Here is an 18,997-nt window from a genome sequence, read left to right as displayed (position 1 = left end):
TTCTTCTGTTCCAGGATGAAGCAGGTCCAGTGGTCCGGTGGGTCGGTCCATCTCGTCCAGATGAGCTCAATGCTGTGATGACTCACCTGTCCTGCAGTCAGAAGCCCTGCCCGCTGCTGCTCACCTGGAGACACACGGATGAACGTCAATGTGTGATCATGAGCGTCACGTGCAATATTCCACCACTAGACGGCGCCATAAAGACAAACATGACTGGAGTTGCAGCTAAATTATTTCAATTATTTACCTAATTATTATTCTGATTAACCATTTATTTTTTCTTTAAAAACTTTATGATAAAATAATATATACTCTTATAATAAATATTATATATTTTATAATTTCTTATTTCTGTTTCAAAACAATGAAATGCAGCTGCACAAATTACTGATGGTTTTAACTAATAAAAATTTCTGAACCTATTTTTTAAATAGTTGATTATTATTATTGTAATAGTTTATTTATATTTTATATTTGTGTATATTTTATTTACGTAAAATATAATATAATACATTTTTAATTTATTTATTTGGTATACTATTCATTTATTTATATTATTTAATTTAATACATTATTTATTTTATTTAATTGATTAATATATTTTCTGTAAATATTATATTTTCTATAATATCTTATAATATATTTTCTGTAATATATTTTCGGTCGTTTAGAGCTAGAAATTTAACATTATTAAGCCTTAACAGTTTTAACTGGCGAGGTGAACATATCTAGACATTATACAACTAAAAGGAGTAGCTAGAAATATTGTCAAATGCACATTACCTGCAGGATCCATTGGCAATATGAATCCTACAAATCAATAAATAAATCGATCCTGGTGGTTATTTTTTAAGGCTGTATTTCTTGTTGTATGTAACTGTTGCTACAGCAACACAAGTGAAGTGTGTGGAACACACTCGATGACGATGATGATGATGATGATCTTTAACATTTTATATAATGCTGGGAGGCCGGGGCTAGTTGTCATACTTTTTAGTGAATATTTCTTATTGACAGTTAACGTTTATTTTTGATAGTCAATTAATATATAGCCAAGTATAAAATAAAATGAATGTTTATGATGACAGTCTCATACTCTCATTCACCTGTGGTTGTATCTGTGATCATCCGCAGCTGTAAAGATCATGCGCAGATGTAAATTAACTGGATTAACTGGGACGGTCACGCGCCCGCGTTCACGACAGCGCCCATGAGCGCGCGCACGAGAGCGCACCATCGTTTCCAGACAGTGCTGTGAGATTTCTAACACGTAGCTGTCCAACTATAGCGAGCTTTTAAGGGTGTTTAGGACACATGCACGAGCACAGAGGTGCGAAGCATCTGATCGAGTGAGTTATTATAATCACATGTGTTCAGCTGGTCAGTATGGCTGAAAACTGTGAGATATCAGAAGGAGAACTCAAGAGAGAGGAGGAGGAATCTGACTGTGAACTCTTCGAGTTTGGAGATGATCTGGAGCTCAATCAGTTTGATGGATTGCCATACTCTTCCCGATACTACAGACTCCTGCAGGAGAGGAAAACTCTGCCTGTGTGGAAATACAGACATGAATTCATGACTCTGCTGGAAAAGAATCAGATTGTTATAGTCTCAGGAACAACCAAGACTGGCAAAAGCACACAGGTGAGCATGGCTATTTATCAAGCTTTTACTGTATTTACACATCACTTTGTGCACTTTTTTAAATGTCAACATGCTAAACATTTTAATGGGTTCAACCTATGACGATTTGACTATATTTGGATGTCTAAGTATATTTGGATGTCTATATCTTATTGTCTAAAATCTGCCATTGATTTTACACTTGGCTGGACTGCAAACAAGCCGAGACACTTCACATTTTAGTAATCTCAGCTAAAGTGTGTAAATATAGCATCAGTTTTAACCTCAGCACATTAATAAGCACTAAAAATAGTCTAGAGAAACATAAAGCCTGCACACTGCCATGAGTTTGAGAGGTTGAACTTCTTGCTTTACTGTTCATAGACCAGCACCTCAACTTTACTTTAAAAATCAACTGGACTGAGGTCTGTCACAGTTGTATAGTGTCAGTATTAATAAGTATTGCTTTATTATTGTCCCTTTGTGGGGAAACTAAAGTATGTCTGTTAATTGTTTTGACAGTGTTTTATGTGTGATCAATTGAGAAAAGGGCCTATTCTACATATCTTGGAATAATAACTATGCATAATGAATCCAAATTAATGATGTAATTTCTTATTTATGTCTTGTTGCAAAACTTGTATTGGACTAATGAGCAGTATTTAATTTCTATTTAATTTTAATTCAGTAAATCCCTCTTGCAGTTCAAAATCCTGAAAGCTGCGGCCAATTTAATATAGATTCCTGACATTCTAGAATTTGAACATAATAATAATAATAGATTAACTAAACACTGTTTCTCCATTGCATGATATGAGTCTCAGACCTGCTGTTTGCATTTGGTCTGATCGTGATCCTTAAATCTGAGCAAATATACTTTACTTGGTTTTAAATGAGGTCATCAGTTGTGTATCATGAGAATGTTTGGTGCGGAGTGAGTCAGTGAGCTACAACCATTGTGTTTGAGCAAATAGTGTTCATTCAGCGGAGGACAAAACTTCACCTCCGCTTTCATTTTTATATCATTTGAGTGTTGAGCAGCACCTCAAAATAGTTTTTAGAAAATAAGAAATAGTGCTGTCAAATCGACTAATCGCTTCTAATATACTATATATATATAAATATAAAAAATATGTTTATACATATACACAACAATGTGTGTGTGTGTGTGTGTGTATGTATATATATATATATATATATATAAGTTCATTATATATAATTAACTTTTATGTTCGATGCGATTAATCAATTTGACAGCACTAGAAATAGTGCCATAAATTAATACTTGATTAACTAACTGTATTTTTCTATATACATTTCCGAAATGCAATTTCTGTAAAGCTGCTTTGAGACAATGTGTATTGTGAAAAGCGCTATACAAATAAATTTGAATTGAATTGAATTGAATTGAAATAAGTTAGTGCTAGGTTTAAAACAAGACAAAATCTAACAATGGAACTGATCAAAATACATTTATCTGAAATTATAAATATCTTATAATCCTGTGCAATTTTTCTATTTTAAGAATAGTTGAAACCAAGTAATACTGATGAAGAACAGATTTTTTTAGATCAGCTAAACTTATCTAAATAAAATAAAAATAAGAATAAAACAAATTAAAATGTGTGGAGATCTTTGTCTGACTAAATTTGTTCTTTTTTTCATGCCATAATTTTGAGTCGTGAATTACACCCGTTTACATTTTTTTAAAGTGTCTGCTAAAATTTCTTTTCTTTTTTTTGGTCCTTGTTATGATTGACATTTGAATGGAAGCCTCTATTTCTAAATAGTGAGATATATACTTCATCTTTATAGTTGTCCAGTTTTATCATCTGAAAGATTACAAATCTTTGATTTGTTGATTTTGCATGAATGCATAATGCATATTAAGTAGAAATAGAAAGCCGTGCATCTGTTAAGTTGACCTGACCTGTCCTTAGCAGATGCACGGATCGCTCAAACCTGCAGCTGTTAAACACAGTTGAGGACAGATTTTAATGTCGACTGCCGGCAGAAAAAGACTGAAACCAAATCAGTGTGTGTGTGGCACATAGAGAGAGGAGAGCAACAGGCTAACAGTTGTCATAATTGTTACCTGAAGGCTTCCACATGCACTATTTCCCTGTGTCCCGTAGATCCCTCAGTGGTGTGCCGAGTTCTGTCTGTGTGCTCAGTACCAGAACGGTGTGGTGGTGTGCAGTCAGATCCAGAGACGACAGGCTGTAGATCTGGCTCTCCGTGTTGCAGACGAGATGGACATCAACATCGGCCACGAGATCGGATACAGTATCCCGCTGGAGACGTGCTGCTCCAACGACACCATTCTCAGGTCTGTGTGAAACTCATATGCGTGCGGCCCAAACGTGTGAAAAACCACACTGAAATGCTCACTATCACCAAAGGTTTTCAAGTTGGTGATATTTTATGTTTTGTGGTTTGGTTTGGCCCAGTTAAAGTATGAGGAGAATGTGCAGTCTCCTCAATGCACGACATACTTGAGGCCTTTTTGCTTTATTATACGGGTCACTGGAGTTCAGGAAGACACTTCTCTGGCTTTGACTTCTCTATGGAGGACTACCGAATAATCTGTGCCGATATTTAAGTTTTGTCATATAGATTTGACCAAAATGTAGTGTTTTGCAGCATGTTTTATAAGAATTCTAATTAAAATATAATTAAATAAATAAAAAAGACGAATGATACCTTAAATTAATTTTACTGAATTGATGTTCAACCTGTCAGATGATAAAACGCATGGTAAAAATTTTTTTAATGTGTCTAATCAAATGTCTTATTTTATTTTATTTTAGAAATGTGCCTTGTTAAATGACCTATTAATTACAAACAATAAAATAAGGCACATTTTATTTTAATTTATAAAGCAATGTGCCTAACCATGTCTTTTATTTATTTTATGTATTTTATTATAGAAAAATCGAGTCAAATGTCTAAAACCTAGTGCTATCAAATCAATTAGTTGTGATTTAATCGCATCTAACATAAAAGTTTGTTATATATATATAATTTTTGTATATGCACACATATTATATAAACTCAAACTTTTATGTTAGATGTGATTTAATAGTGATTAATTGACTTGACAGCACTGCTAAAAACCTATTAATAAAAAACATTAGATAAAAATCAATATATTATTTTATAAAGATTTGTCTGATCAAATGTCTTTTTTCATCAGTCAAATGTGTCTAAACCTCTTAATAAAAAACATTAACAAATTCATATTTTAATTTATTTTAAAGAACTTTTTCTAGTCAAATGTCTCAAAAACTGGTATAAAAGCATATAATAAAAGTTGTTTTTTGCATTTGTTTTTGCGAAAAATTTGTTAAACAGACCACCAATAATGCTGATAAAAGATTGTATGATTAAGGTTTTTGTTTGTGTGCAAAATATATGTCAAAAGCAAATGTACGTTGTTTGTCGCAGGTACTGCACTGATGACACACTGCTGCGTGAGATGATGTCAGACCCGATGCTGGAGCATTATGGGGTGGTGGTGATAGACCAGGCCCACGAGAGGACCGTGAGCACTGATGTTCTCCTGGGTCTGCTCAGAGAGGTGCTTCTCCAGCGGCCCGAGCTGCGTGTGGTGGTCCTGTCCGCGCCGCCCGCCTCAGACACTCTCTTCACACACTACGGGAACGTCCCGCGCCTGCAGGTGGAAGCCCCGAGCGCCGGCGAAGTGATCCACAGCAACAGCATCAGTTCTGAGAGCTTCTATTCGGCTCTGAGACTCGCTCTGGAGGTCCATCGATCCAGAGAGCCTGGAGACGTAGCGGTGTTTTTAGCGTCTGAGCAGGTGAGGTGACGTGTGCTAGGGCATTACAACAGCTCATGTACTTTTGTGTAATGCATGTTATTGGAGCAAAAATTTAAGCATTAAAGGACAATTCCGGCCAAAAATGAACCTAGGGCTAAATGACACATGGGTACCGAGTCAACCGTTCTCTGGGATGCGTTTTCATGATAATAGAATGCACCCAGTTTTAACGTTAGTTTTAGTTTTACCACAGATTATCTCATAACGCTAGTGTATGGGGCATAGAATAAGTAAAAATAAAAATCGCTAGTTAATACCACTAACAAGGCTCAAAATAGCCCCACACTAACACGGTAAAGATGGCTCCTGCTTGTATACGCGAAGTGTACTGTCTTTATGAAGTATCTTCTTATTAAACTGTCTGTAACTTGCACTTAAAAAGTTCTCAATGCTTCGGTTTGCCGGTAGAGACCCTCATTATGCTGCCGTGTTAGTGTGGGGCTGTTTTGAGCCTTGTTAGTGGTATTAACTAGCGATTTTTATTTTTACTTATTCAATGCCCCATACACTAGCGTTATAAGCTAATCTGTGGTTAAACTAAAACTAACGTTAAAACTGGGTACATTCGATTATCACGCATCCCAGAGAACGGTCGACTCGGTACCATGTGTTATTTAGCCCTAGGTTCATTTTTGGCCAGAATTGTCCTTTAAGTATTTGGGCAGTTAACCAGAGTTGTTGTAAACTCCACCCTAAGCAGGGATGATTCAGGAACTGGAGAGCTCATGTTCACACCAAGACTGAATGTTTAGTCTTCTAAATATTCTCCCTGACCAATTAGACAGGAGCATTTATGTGCTGACTAGTGTACTTCCTTTAAGTGTGGAGTCAGTAAGATTTTCACGAAGGCTGCATTTATTTGATCAAAAACAGTAATATTGTGAAATATTATTACAATTTAAAATATGGGTTTTATATGTGAATATGTAGTAAAATGTAATTTATCCCTGTGATCAAAGCTGAATTTTCAGCATCATTACTCCAGTCTTCAGTGTCACATGATCCTTCAGAAATCACTCTGAAATCTTTTATTGCAATATAAATGTATTTACTGTCATTTTTATCAGTTCAATGCATCCTTGTTGAATAAAAGTGTTAATTTTTTTTTTTTTTTTAAATGACAGTAGTGTAGGTTTCAAGCTCAAGTCTCTATGATATTCTGGTCTGTAGATATGGCTTGAGTCTCTTCTTCAATGTTATGTTTCACTCTTATTGGCTGCCATGTGGAAAAAGTCTGATCTCATTTTTAAGTCTGATCACTTAGTAAAATAATAGCACACCAACAAGGGAACAAGTTGCACACAGAAGATGTTAGAGATTGATTGTTCAAATCCCTAATCATAACTTTTAGCAATAGCAACAGTAGCTAACAGTGATGCAGCACTAACACAATGTTCTGCATGATGTCAATGACATTGTGTTCAGCAGAATCAGCAGCGTCTGAATGAATGAGTCCACTCAGCTCTTCCACTGTTACTGACTCTGCTCTGTAAAATCACATTAATGCCTCTCACAAATCTAAACTGTGTTTGCTCATATTTGGGGTTTGTGACTTGAACAATCTTGCGAGTCTGAGTATCAAACTTTGGCGTACGTTTTGCATTTAGATGGCATTTGTGGTACGGACAGACAGAAATGTTGCCTCGAATGATATATCTTATTGAGTTAAGGTTTTACTTTTCTAACCTGTTGGACACATTTTGTGTTGTTGATGATGGTGTGTGTGTGTGTTTCAGGAGGTTGCGTGTGCCTGTAATATTCTCACTAAAGAAGCGTCCAGAATGAGTGCATCTCTGGGAGAGCTGTTAGTGGTTCCTCTTTTCCCCGGACACACCGGAATATGTCCACCAATCACAGAAAGCCAACAGACAAGTAGGCGGGTCTTTATTTCCTGTAGCCAATCAGAGGATCTCTTCTGGCCGGTGGACACCATTAGTTTTGTCATTGATACTGGAGTAGAGAAGAGATTAGTGAGTGTGCTACAAATCATGTTCTTTTTTTCCCGCAAAAAAGGAATTCACATTTTACTTTTTATATTTGCACCAACAATATGAGTGAAAAGTAAATTCATATTTTCTGTGTTGCATTGTTTTTGTAGGTATATAACCCACGAGTGAGAGCCAATTCAGAGGTCATCCGACCCATCAGTAGATGTCAAGCTGAAATCCGCAAACGACTGACTGGATCAACAGGTGCGTTAACTTTCAGCAGAATCTGTGCTCAAGCAACGGTTTCTTTAAGAATAAAAATTGTGTTTCCTTAAGCAAAACAACAAAAGAAAAAGTGTCAAAACTCGGCTTCGGTTTTTGCCTTATTAATAAAAGCTGCATCAAAGTAGATTTGCTTTTGTCATGAATTGTGCCAATCACAATTCTGTATGCAAATATGTTGCACCAGTTGCAATTCCCTTATTTATAATACCGCAACTTATTCACAAATATTATAATAACATCACCGTCGGTTACTTCTTGAATGGCAAAGTTTCAATTTAAGTCAATAGGAGATTTTCAAAAAAAGGGGTGGTAAAACGCATTTTTTCGAAGGCTTGATTGTGTTTGTGGGGTGCACTGTAACACGTGTTCATGCTTCGTTTTTTAAAAATTGCATTATTTTTCATAATATTTTACACCAACAAGGGAACAAGTTGCACACAGAAGATGTTAGAGATTGTTCAAATCCCTAATCATAACTTTTAGCAATAGCAGCAGTAGCTAACAGTCCCTCATAATTATGAGGGACCGAGTTAAAAATAAATTTTAACAATTGATCCCTAACTCCCTCGTCCTTAGGAAGGCTGAACAAAGTGGACCTGCAATCCGGATGAAAATAACAGCAGCGTTTCGACGGCATTGCGACAACTCCTCTCCAAAACAGCAATAAAAAATGGCATACCCCCGCTATTAATTATTCTCGGAGGAGGGGTTTATGTAAATAATGGTATTTGCTGACATCAGCAACTCCCGAGGAATGTCGTGTAGTCCAAAACCGGCTGTTTGCTGTAGTCCTTAGAAATTGAATTTTTTTAAAAGCAAATATCTCCGTTTGCTTTGAACTTTGAGCGCTGTAACTTTGCAGATGTTGTTTATGCTCAAACAGCAACATTACACTAGCTAAAGTTAGAAAAGTGAAATCGTGTTTTACCACCCCCCCCCCTTTAAAGTTTGAATGAGTTTTTGACATTATGAGCTTCATGCTGAATTACTTGTGAAGAAGAATAAAACAGAATTGTCCTAATTCTTAGTACAACTAAACTTTACATTAATTTGTTTGGCTGTTCTGTAGAGAGTCATTCACTTTGTTTCCATCCACCTCTCTGTGCAAATATCACACATAAAAAAAAAATGCTGGGTAGAAACGTCGGATGAGCATAAATTCTAAAAATGCACAAAAAATTACTTTGTGCTCAATTGAGGCGTTTAATTTCTTTATCCGATATGAAGACTTGCATATAAAGTTTGATGGAAACACATTTACAGAATGAATCCCTCGATGTGCAACAAAAAAATCATATGACTTTGCCTCAGCAGAGGATTAGATTGGATAACTGGACTAACCAGTGGACCAATCACATCGTCTCAAATGTTGGTTTGGTTGTTCTGAAACGCCTGAGGCAAAGTCTGTCATCAGAATGATTTGGTTTAATTTCCTCCCGAAGCGTCTTACACGATTGTGTTCCCAAACACCAGCATCCGAACGCAAGATCACATGACAGCGTTTATTGCGTTTCGCCTGATTTCGTCATTTATGATGTACGAAAAAAAGGCACAGTTTCTTCCACGATTGCAGCAACTTCTGATGTTATTACATATGTTTTGCACCAATTTCCCATGAACTGATGATTTTATTCTCTTGAACTCATGGGATGGAAACTGCGCGTAAATGTTTTATGCAATATTTAAAGTGTAATTCGCAATTTTAGAAGAACTTTAGATGAAAATATTGTCAGTAGTGAATCGATGTTTAATCTGTTGGTTTGAAGGGAAGTGCTTCTGTTTGTATCCCGAGGACCTTCAGCTGCCAGCTGAGATCCCTCCTCGGATCCTGGATTCAAACATCACGTCCACAGCGCTCTTTCTGAAGAGGATGGAGGTGGCCGGCATCAGGCACTGTGACTTCATTAGCAGACCTGGTGGGTGAGATTTCATTTCTTTTTAACCAGGATTTCACAGTGGCATAAGAGAACTTTAGAGAGGATCTTCTTCAACATCTAACTTTACAGATGAGAGAAAAGTCTCTAAACACCACTGACAGATCAGATAAAAATGAGATTCTTCATGAACACACACAGCAGGTTCAGTCTGCATAGTCTTTACTAAAAGTCGAATGGCGAAGTTCTTTTTCGTTCTTTGCTTTGGGATATAAAGAAGTTTGAAATATGTGAGCAGCGATAAACTGTTAGCGAACATCCTGACGCCACACGTTAAGATGAATTTGTAAATGAGTTCTGCAGGCTTTCCTTTCAACAACAAAATAAACGCATTACAAAAATGCCTATGGTGAGAAAACAACAGTTAAGAAAGTAGTGATGTGGATGTTTGCACCAGCTCTACAATTCAGCACTCCTGTCACGTCACGTGTATTAATATGACACTTTATATAATTGCTTAAAAGCAATAACTTTACAGTATTAAACATCTCTTTCAATTAGAACTTAATTTTCTAGTATAAAGCAGCTCTCCTGTGTGTTCATGTTTTTACTTGTGGAAATGGACTGGAGAAGAAGGCGGAGCCTCAGAGCCACACCAACCTATTACATCATCGGTGGTTTTTCAAGAAAGTTTGTTTTGGCAAGCTGTTTCGAACTCCCGAAATGAACACAAAATCAAAAGATTTTGCCAGATTTTTGTTAGAAATGTCACACCAGTTCGTTCTACAATTGCACTTTTAAGTAAATCGGGCCTTTATTGTAATGTAATCTATAACTGTTGCTCATATGAGAAGGTGTACTCGTGCACAGACGGGTTTGCTGGTTGGTGTTCAGTCATGCGTGCATTTGCTGAACTGACAACTCTGTGTCTGCTGGGTTTAGACTCATTGTTTCTGGTCACTGTTTGGACTGTGGGAAGCTCAGAGGAGAAAGAGAGATATTCATTAGTGACATAAGCACAGCCAACAGACATAATAAACAGGAAGAGAAAAGCTCAGTGAATGTGGAAACGTGGAGAACTGCTTCTTAATGGCCCACTGAAGTGCCTTGAAACGTGCAGCGTTATTTAATGTTTTGACATAATTTCCACTGAAACAGGAAGACAGGGCGGGACATCGAAAAGCTCCTCCCCTTTTTAAAATTAACCAATAGCGTTTTGTTTACATGCAATTTCCTCCTAATCTCGAACCGTTTCTCCTCCTAATCTCCTCCATATCGCTTTAAAATATAGCATTCAGTGCAGAATTCAAATGGGTCTGTGTTTTCTGGTCTGCCGGACTCGATCACATGATCGCTCTATGCTATCATGTCTCTGGACCGAAGCTATGGCGGTTCACGTGACACTAATGTGAAACCATACTTTATTCTCCCCGATGGAAAGCATATTTACACTGTCTGAATTGTTCCCTATCCCCTATTTAGTGTGCTATGTGCCATTCACCATGTAGAGTAGAAAATAGTAAATGTGTGAACGAGTGACCGATTTCAGTTGCAGCCTCAGTGTCTATTTATGAAGTAAAGGGCGGAGCTTCAGATTCTAGAGAGCATTTGATTGGACAGAAAATCTGATGAAAAGCTGAAGTGCAGAGTGATGTCATCATAATCATTGATCAATATCGGCAGAAGTGAGAGACTAAGTTTTGAATGCTTATATCTTCTAAATGCGAATTTTGGAACACACTAGCTTATAGATAACGGTAAGGCTAACATATTCATACTAAAAGCCAAAAAACTTTGCCCGAGACAACTGCCCGCCCTTGTTTTCATTAGTTAGCACTTGTTTAATAAGTCACAGGAAGTACATTTGCGTGGTGTACGTTGCCTTACACTTTTCCCTTCCAGATCCGGAGGGGCTCATGCAGGCGTTGGAGGAGCTGGATTATCTTGCTGCTTTGGACAATGATGGAAACCTGTCTGAGATGGGCATCATCATGTCAGAGCTTCCTCTGGATCCACAGATGGCCAAAGCTTTGCTGGCATCCTGTGAGTTTGACTGTGCCAGTGAGATGCTAACCATCGCTGCTATGCTCACAGGTAATGTTTTAACTCCTACTGGAAAAAAAAAAGAGTTTTAGCGTATATTATTCGCGGCTCTGTGGAACTGCGCCATCCAGCGGTATGTTATTCCCAGATAACAACCACTGAAAACAGATAACACAGGTTTCTGAAGTCTGCAGTATTATACGCTTGCTAAGAAGGTTTTTTTCTTTGTGGAAGTTTTGCATTTGGTGAGCTAATAAAATATTATAACTCAGTCGAATCTATATTTTGTGCACAGTTATTTAATTATGCCATCTAGTATCGTGGACTCGCTCTCTCTTGTTTCATACAAACACAGCTGCTGCCATTTTGTGACTATTGTTTTGTACACTGTTGGATTATAAGATACAAACAGGCACGATTTTAAAACAGTTTAATCTGAAATCAATATCTCCATAATTATTTACATGGTGAAATGCTGTGTAATAAGTGGTATGACTGTATACCGTATCTCTTAAATGTCCGTCTAGTTTTTACTTAACGCGCTGGAACTGCTCTCTCTGCAGAAGCTTTACGTTTAAAGACCTAATAAAATATTTCAACTCAGATCAATATTCCGTGTCTAATTATTTACTTATGTGGCAAGTAGCCGTGTAATAAGCAGGATAATGTGCATCCAGCCGGTTGTTATCGCAGAATAAACCCCCTTCAGGCTGATGCAGGACCCTGTCGGGGGTTTATTCTGAGAGAACAAACCGGCTGGATGCACATTATCCCTTACTTATGGAATAATTTACATCTGTTTCCATCAGCACCAAGTTGCTTCATTGAGCCACCTGTTGGCATGGTAACAGAAGTCATGCGGTGTCATATGAAGTTCCAGCATCCCGAGGGCGACCATTTCACCCTGATCAACATTTACAACACCTTCAAACGCAGCCAGAAGGAACCATGTGAGCGACACGCTTTGACTCATGAATGCTCGGGTGGAAGAGCGAGCCCTTGTGACAGATTTGTGTGTGACAGATTTCAGCCAGGAGCAGTGGTGTGAGGAATATTTCCTGAGCTGTGCCTCGCTGCAGACGGCAGACGCCATCAGAGCCCAACTCACTGACATTCTGAAGAGGATCGAGCTTCCCGTTTCAGAACCTGCCTTTGGCACCAAGACCAACGCACTCAATATCAAGAGGGCGCTGCTCGCTGGATACTTCATGCAGGTACGTCTTGTGTATGTTTGTTATTAAATAAAATGCATATATAATGTTTATCGTTTTAATGTGTATTATAAAGTGTATTTTTTTCCCTGAACTCAATTTTTTAACATTATTTTCCGACTAGTTTTGAGCTAAAGTTTTATTTTATTTTTTATTTTTATTTTAGCTTTATAACCATTTTCCATAAATGAATACATAGAGCTCAAAATGTTAATTATTGCAATTATTTTAATTAATATTATATATATGAATTATTAATTCATTAATTTCCCATTTTAGTGTTATTAGTTAAAAAAAATCACAAGTTGAGCTATATTTGTTTTTTATTTTATTTTGTTAATTTCCCTGAATTCCACTTAAAATGTTAGTAAAGTTTCATAACCATTTTTTCTGTAAATAAATAGAGAAATAAATGTTTTCATTTTTTTTAATACATATTATATATTTCATTTATTCATTTCCAGTTATTTTTGTTTTGTTTTTCCAAAGGTCCACTTATGTTAGTAAAGTTTCTCAACCATTTGTTCATGTTTTGAGCTCTAATTTATATTTTTACAGTAGTAAAAAGTATTTATGTATTTAATTAATTTAATTAATTAATTCAATAATTTCCCTGATGTCCACTTACAATGTTAGTGAATTTTTGTTACCATTTTCCATAAGTTTTATGCTTTTATTTATATGTGCATATTTAAGTTAAAAAAGTGTTCATTTATTCCGTCCACTATGAACTGTCCATTTACAATATATACCGAATTTGTTTTTACACTAATTTGAGGATTATAATTTTATTAAAAAGTATTATAAACCCTTTTCACATTATAATTCCAGAGCCCTTTAGTTTAAAGGCTGCTTGTTGTGGCGTATAGCCCCTTTTTAATCAGAATATTTCTGTCTCAGGACTCAATGTAGTCTCACTTAAGTAGGTTTTGAATTTGAAGTGTCAGTCATAGATGGAGAGATGCCAGAGAGCTTCATCAGTCTCCTGTGTTCTTCAGATCGCCAGAGATGTGGACGGCTCGGGGAATTACTTCATGCTGCTGAATAAACACGTGGCTCAGGTTCACTGTCAGTCTGGTTACGGAGCAAAAGCTCATAAACTGGGTCTGCCGGAGTGGATTCTGTTCCACGAGTACAATGTCTCCGACAACAACTGCATTCGGACCGTCACACAGATCTCGCCGCAGGCGTAAGTATTCCTCCTATCAATGTACAGCTCTTTCTTTAGTCCTTTCCTCCAACTCAAGCTTGCCTACTGCTACAAACATTATTATGCCACGTCATCCTGAGTAATCATGTTTTTCGATGTGTCATCATTAGTAATGTGGGTTTACAATGGAGAGCTTTTCAGATTACACATCCCATGACATGCATGAGGATTAAACCAGATCAGCTTCAGCTCACCTTTGCTATTCTTCAACATTTATTCATTTATGTAAACATCCATTGTGAACGTCCTGGATATTATTATAAATGTTACAATTCTGGTGTCCAGAATGCTATACTAGCTTTTTAAATAATGAATTAAACACTGACAAAAAAATAAAAACAGAACACTTCATGCAACAATAAACATTTTAATCTGTAGTATGGATGATCTCGAGTTGCATGTTTAATTCAGCCAAAGTGTCTAGTTATCTTTGGAAATAAAAACAAATTATTTTTTTACCTCTAATAAAATCAGTTTGCTGTGATAATGTGTTTAACCCTTGGCTGTTGAATCAAAAAATGTTGATGAATATTGTTCATAAGTTTGAGATCTGTAAGATTATATGTTTTTGAAAGAAGCCTCTTCTGTTCACCAAGGCTGCATTTATTTGATCAATTATACCATAAAACCAGTAATATTGTGAAATATTATTATAATTTAAAATAGCTGTTTTTTATGTGAATATATTGTAAAATATAATTTATTCCTGTGATCAAAAGCTGAATTTTCAGCATCATGTCACATGATCCTTCAGAAATCTGCTCAAGAAACACTTCTGATACTTCATGTTCTGGTGGAAACTTTTTTCCCAGTATACTTTTGATGAATAGAAAAAGAACTGCATTGTTATAAATGTCTAAATAAATTGAATTGTCCCTGCTGAATACCATTTTCCTTTTCTTTTAAAAACAAAACCCTATATAAACAGTAGTATGCTTGCATAATTTCAGTCTCGTTCCCTTCTGTGTTTTCAGGTTCACTCAAATGGCACCACAGTACTTTTTCTGTAACCTGCCCCCTACTGAAAGTAAAGAGATCCTGCAGCTTATTCTGGACAGCGACAGGACGGGGCGCGTGAGAGCGAAGCCTCAAACAGCTGCGCCACAGACGGAAGAGGCCGAATCACATGACCGATGTGTCATACAGTGACCATCAAAACATGCTTGTGTAAATAGAGTTCAAATGTATTGTTCCTTTTGAAAAAGACACTCAAGAATAATGTTTGGGTCATTTATTTTGTGGGTAATTACAACAGATTATGTACAGAATTAATAAATGATTTCACTGGTTTGGGGTGATTTGTTATCAATCTGTTCTGTGGCCAGTTTAAACATTTTATTACAACCTTGACATTTAACATCTCATGGAAACTCTTTTCTTGAACGACGTTTAAAAATAAACCACAAGAGGAGCAGAGTTCAGTTTAGACAGGTAATCAGTCATTTTATCTATGATGGTTCCCATCCTGTCCATCGGGATCACCATCACGGTACGGAACGGTTTCAGTGGAACGTCGTCATACGACCACTTCCCAGTCGCACAGGAATCGGCCTCGTCCTGAACGGAGTAGCTGAACTTCAGTGTGGCTTGCTGTGAAAAAAAAGAGATTGTTTAAAAGATGTTAAGAACTGAAGAATCATTCACGATAAAACTAAGATTGTGTATTAATAAAGCAAACGTCAATTATGCTTTCATATTGACTACCTCATAGAAGAACTCCTCCTCATCGTTCACAAACCGGATCTCTTCTTTGGGTTGAGCTTGACCAGATATGCTCTTCTTGGCTGGTTTACAGGTTTTGCTGATCATCAGGTAGAACTGGCATTTACCACTGGGTTTATTGGTCCTCTGTGCTTCGGCCATTTCTTTCCTGTTAAACCAAACAGCATTTATCAACATGCGCTAAATAATTGCTTCTCCAAATCAGATACACCTCAAACTAGTTCTGTCAAGCAGATATTGAATGTTCGAGCAAAACTGCATCATTTCAGAAAACATTGTATATCAGTGGTCACAGTTCACTTGGTGAAATTTTTCCAGATGGATACAGGGATTTTGTGGGCGGGGGGTGTAATTTTGCTCATCTACGTGTTGACCCACATAAGAGATAATGTTACATAAGATCCTTAAAAAGCCACGTGATGGAATTACTGCCGCCCGCAAACAGTCAATAACATCAAAAACAGCTTCAGCCTGACAACATGAGAGCAACAGTGACGGATATGTGTGCATCTGCTAGTTGGGTGACAGTGAGTGACAATAAAAAAACTGGGGATGGTTAATGTTAAAGTGCCACTATTTTGCAGGTCGCTAATTTTGTTTTGGAGTCTACTATAACAGGTTTACATGCATCCCAGATTAAAAAACTCTAATTAAAAATAAGCACTTTAAAAAAGTGTGATACCTGCTTGTTGAGATTTTAATAAAATATCTTTTTTGTTTTTGTTCATGCACAATCCATTTTTTTATAACCTTTTGAACTGATTTTTTCAATCACCTTTTTAACAATTTGAATGGTTTAACCCTATTTCAAGCTCTTTATGTAACACGCAGCTGCATTATTTTCAGATCCACACACTCCCTCTGCTGGTTAGATCTCTTGAACACTTACTGGAGCTGTTTGTGCAGCGGTAGGGCGATCTGTGGCGGGACGTTAACGAATCTCTCGCTCAGTAGCAGCCCGACTGAGGGTCCGTTACCCGACAGAAGCTGCTCAAACCTCTCCTGAACATCCAGGGAGCTGGAATTCACACACTGCTCTATAATCATGTCCTTCAGCTTCTCCAGACACTCCACACCCTGTTCAACACACACACACACAGCCATCAGAAAACCAGACAGGAACACAAACAGATTTTCGTACATTCCAGACCCCCAAAATAAAGCATATTCATGTTAGCATTCATAAATATGAGTATTATCAGTCTCTCGCCTGTCTCTCTGTGAGGTTCACCATGCTGATGAATCCAAACACCTCATCTGGGTCGCCCTCATCATCACTGTCATCCAGGACCTCAGCTTGCTGGAGCAAAAACACAGAAAATATTCAAAAAAATGCATTAATAATATGATCAGTAAGGACACAACCAGATTTATCCAGATGTTCAATACATTTAATGAATATTAAATATTATTGTTATTATCAATGTATTTTAAGGAAGGGACTTTACATTTTTTAGATGCCACGGACCCCCAAATATGATCATCCTATATGATAATGAATGTAAATTAACGTAAAGAGTTGAGAAAATGGTTTGTCAGATCAGAATTATGTTTGTCAGGTCTTAAAGTGACAGCAGCCTAATAAACCTGCGGCCGTCTGTCATTAATGATAATCAAAGAACAGAAGAAAAAGAGAAAATCACTCACTGCTCTTGACTAAATAACTTTGGCAGCTTTAATAAGGATTAATCTATACTTAATCTATAAATTATGCAGTGAAGACTGTGCAGTGTTTGATAACTTTAAGATTTTCAGGTAGGATATATTCAGAAATTGAGGAAAGCACTGTTTACAAGGTTACACAGGTCAAAAACAACTAAAACAATAACTTGTTGTGCATTTTGACAGAACAAGTAAAAATCTGAAGCGGTCTGAATAGGCCAAAAGAAAAAATTAAGCCCTTATATATTGAAGGCAGAAGCCACAGGGAAAATGTGACATTACAACGGGTTTATGTGAAGATTGCTTTAAGTTCACTTAAATTAAAAGTAGTTATAATATTTAAAGCCTAATAATAAATGTTAAAATTGATAGCTTTCAATAACACTCTAATGCTGAATAGTTATTGTTTAATCAATTGAAAACGCTATTGTTTTATTTATTTTAATCATTTTATTTAAAACTTGTTTTTTTTATTATGAGCGTATTTTCATATTTTTCTCTAAAGCTTTCCACGGACCACTCTGATTACAATTAATGTAACGTTACATAAAATTACTGTAAATCTGTTAATTAAATATACAGTTATGGACAGTAAAATTATATTATTATTTAAATGAGTCTCACTCTGATGACACTGCCAATGTGATTCTGCTGAATGATGATGTCAGTGAGATCAGAGGTGTTCACGTGAGACTTCAGGAACAGCTGGAAATACAAAGACATACATACATATATGTATATAAAATATAGATACAAATAATGTAAATTGTGTATGTATGTAACGTTCGTTGTTGCCATTTTAATCTCTGTTGAAGTGCAAACTTCTGTATTTTCAGTGCAATACAAACACTGACGTCCGTAACGTAAGTTACCTGATGCAGAAGGGTTTTAATGCCATGAAAGTCGTTGTTAGATATCGCGTGTGCTTCAAAATCCACTACGACCTCCTAAACACAAATCAAAATAAATATATTGCTCATAAAACAACGTGTTTAAACGCATATCCAGCCTGGCCTTCATCACGATATTTTTTGGTTGAAACAACAATTAAAATAGCAACTTACCTCGTTTATTTCTTCTTCTGATTCTTCACTTCCCTCGTCCCCGGAGTCTTCCAGACCCTCGTCCGAGCTTTCATTGCTGTCTTGGGGGGTTTGACCCGTTTCAATAGCTCGCCGCTTCGCAGATGAAGCCATGCTGCTCCACTATAACACGCAGGAAACAGACACGAGTTCACGCACAGCGACGTTTTGTGTTGTCCACATGTTAGGAAACTGATGAGTCTTATCAGCCATTTTGGCTCACAGTACACGTATGGTCAACATGTACAATACCACCGGCGCAAGATCCACAATGGCGTCTGTTTCAGATCACTGTGTTGGGAAGCAGAAGATACCATATTCTATAGAGGGGTGCTGCGTGAAAATCATTTATTATTTATTAAGAAAGCAATGACGCTCAATCAAGTTTTAAATAATAATGGCTGGCCTATATAGACATATTAATATTGCCCCGATATTTTACATTGGTTATTTAGGTTTTACTCCAACATTGAGTTTGGGTCATTTTACAAAATAAACCTTAGTGATGAATCTCTT

The 18,997-nt window shown here is 36.7% G+C and overlaps 3 protein-coding genes across 4 annotated transcripts in view; 1 reads left to right on the top strand and 2 right to left on the bottom strand.

The window, feature by feature from the left end:
• The window catches only part of fank1 (fibronectin type III and ankyrin repeat domains 1), a 9,833-nt gene extending 8,596 nt beyond the window's left edge, over positions 1-1,237 (bottom strand). Inside the window, exons 1-2 of the mRNA XM_077201280.1 lie at positions 1,166-1,237; positions 1-185 (exon numbers count right to left, since the gene is read on the bottom strand). The exon at positions 1-185 is cut by the window's left edge and continues 33 nt beyond it. Of these exons, the coding sequence (XP_077057395.1) occupies positions 1-185; positions 1,166-1,237 (257 nt within the window). The remainder of the gene's footprint in view (positions 186-1,165) is intronic.
• dhx32a (DEAH (Asp-Glu-Ala-His) box polypeptide 32a) lies at positions 1,158-15,313 on the top strand. 2 transcript variants are annotated; one of them, XM_077200237.1, is made up of 11 exons: positions 1,158-1,644; positions 3,759-3,952; positions 5,071-5,443; positions 7,201-7,434; positions 7,563-7,656; positions 9,444-9,593; positions 11,454-11,645; positions 12,404-12,544; positions 12,618-12,808; positions 13,804-13,994; positions 14,990-15,313. In XM_077200237.1, the coding sequence occupies exons 1-11, from the start codon at positions 1,387-1,389 to the stop codon at positions 15,162-15,164; spliced, it is 2,193 nt and encodes a 730-aa protein (XP_077056352.1). In that variant the 5' UTR covers positions 1,158-1,386; the 3' UTR covers positions 15,165-15,313. The 2 variants fall into 2 exon arrangements, with proteins under 2 accessions (XP_077056352.1, XP_077056353.1); XM_077200238.1 differs by having other exon boundaries at positions 1,261-1,644; positions 3,798-3,952.
• On the bottom strand, positions 15,232-18,997 carry bccip (BRCA2 and CDKN1A interacting protein). Its single transcript, XM_077200280.1, has 7 exons — positions 18,464-18,997; positions 18,272-18,346; positions 18,024-18,104; positions 16,948-17,037; positions 16,627-16,814; positions 15,720-15,885; positions 15,232-15,605 (listed from the first exon to the last, which is right to left on the bottom strand). Exons 1-7 carry the CDS (start codon positions 18,593-18,595, stop codon positions 15,405-15,407), a joined length of 933 nt encoding a protein of 310 aa, XP_077056395.1. The 5' UTR covers positions 18,596-18,997; the 3' UTR covers positions 15,232-15,404.

This window comes from Siphateles boraxobius, unplaced genomic scaffold (genome assembly GCF_051911475.1).
Source record: "Siphateles boraxobius isolate OS27281-9 unplaced genomic scaffold, OSU_SipBor_1 46, whole genome shotgun sequence".
Taxonomy (NCBI): domain Eukaryota; kingdom Metazoa; phylum Chordata; class Actinopteri; order Cypriniformes; family Leuciscidae; genus Siphateles; species Siphateles boraxobius.
The sequence above is the reverse complement of the archived record's forward strand: the minus strand, read 5'-3'. Positions and strand labels throughout refer to the sequence as shown.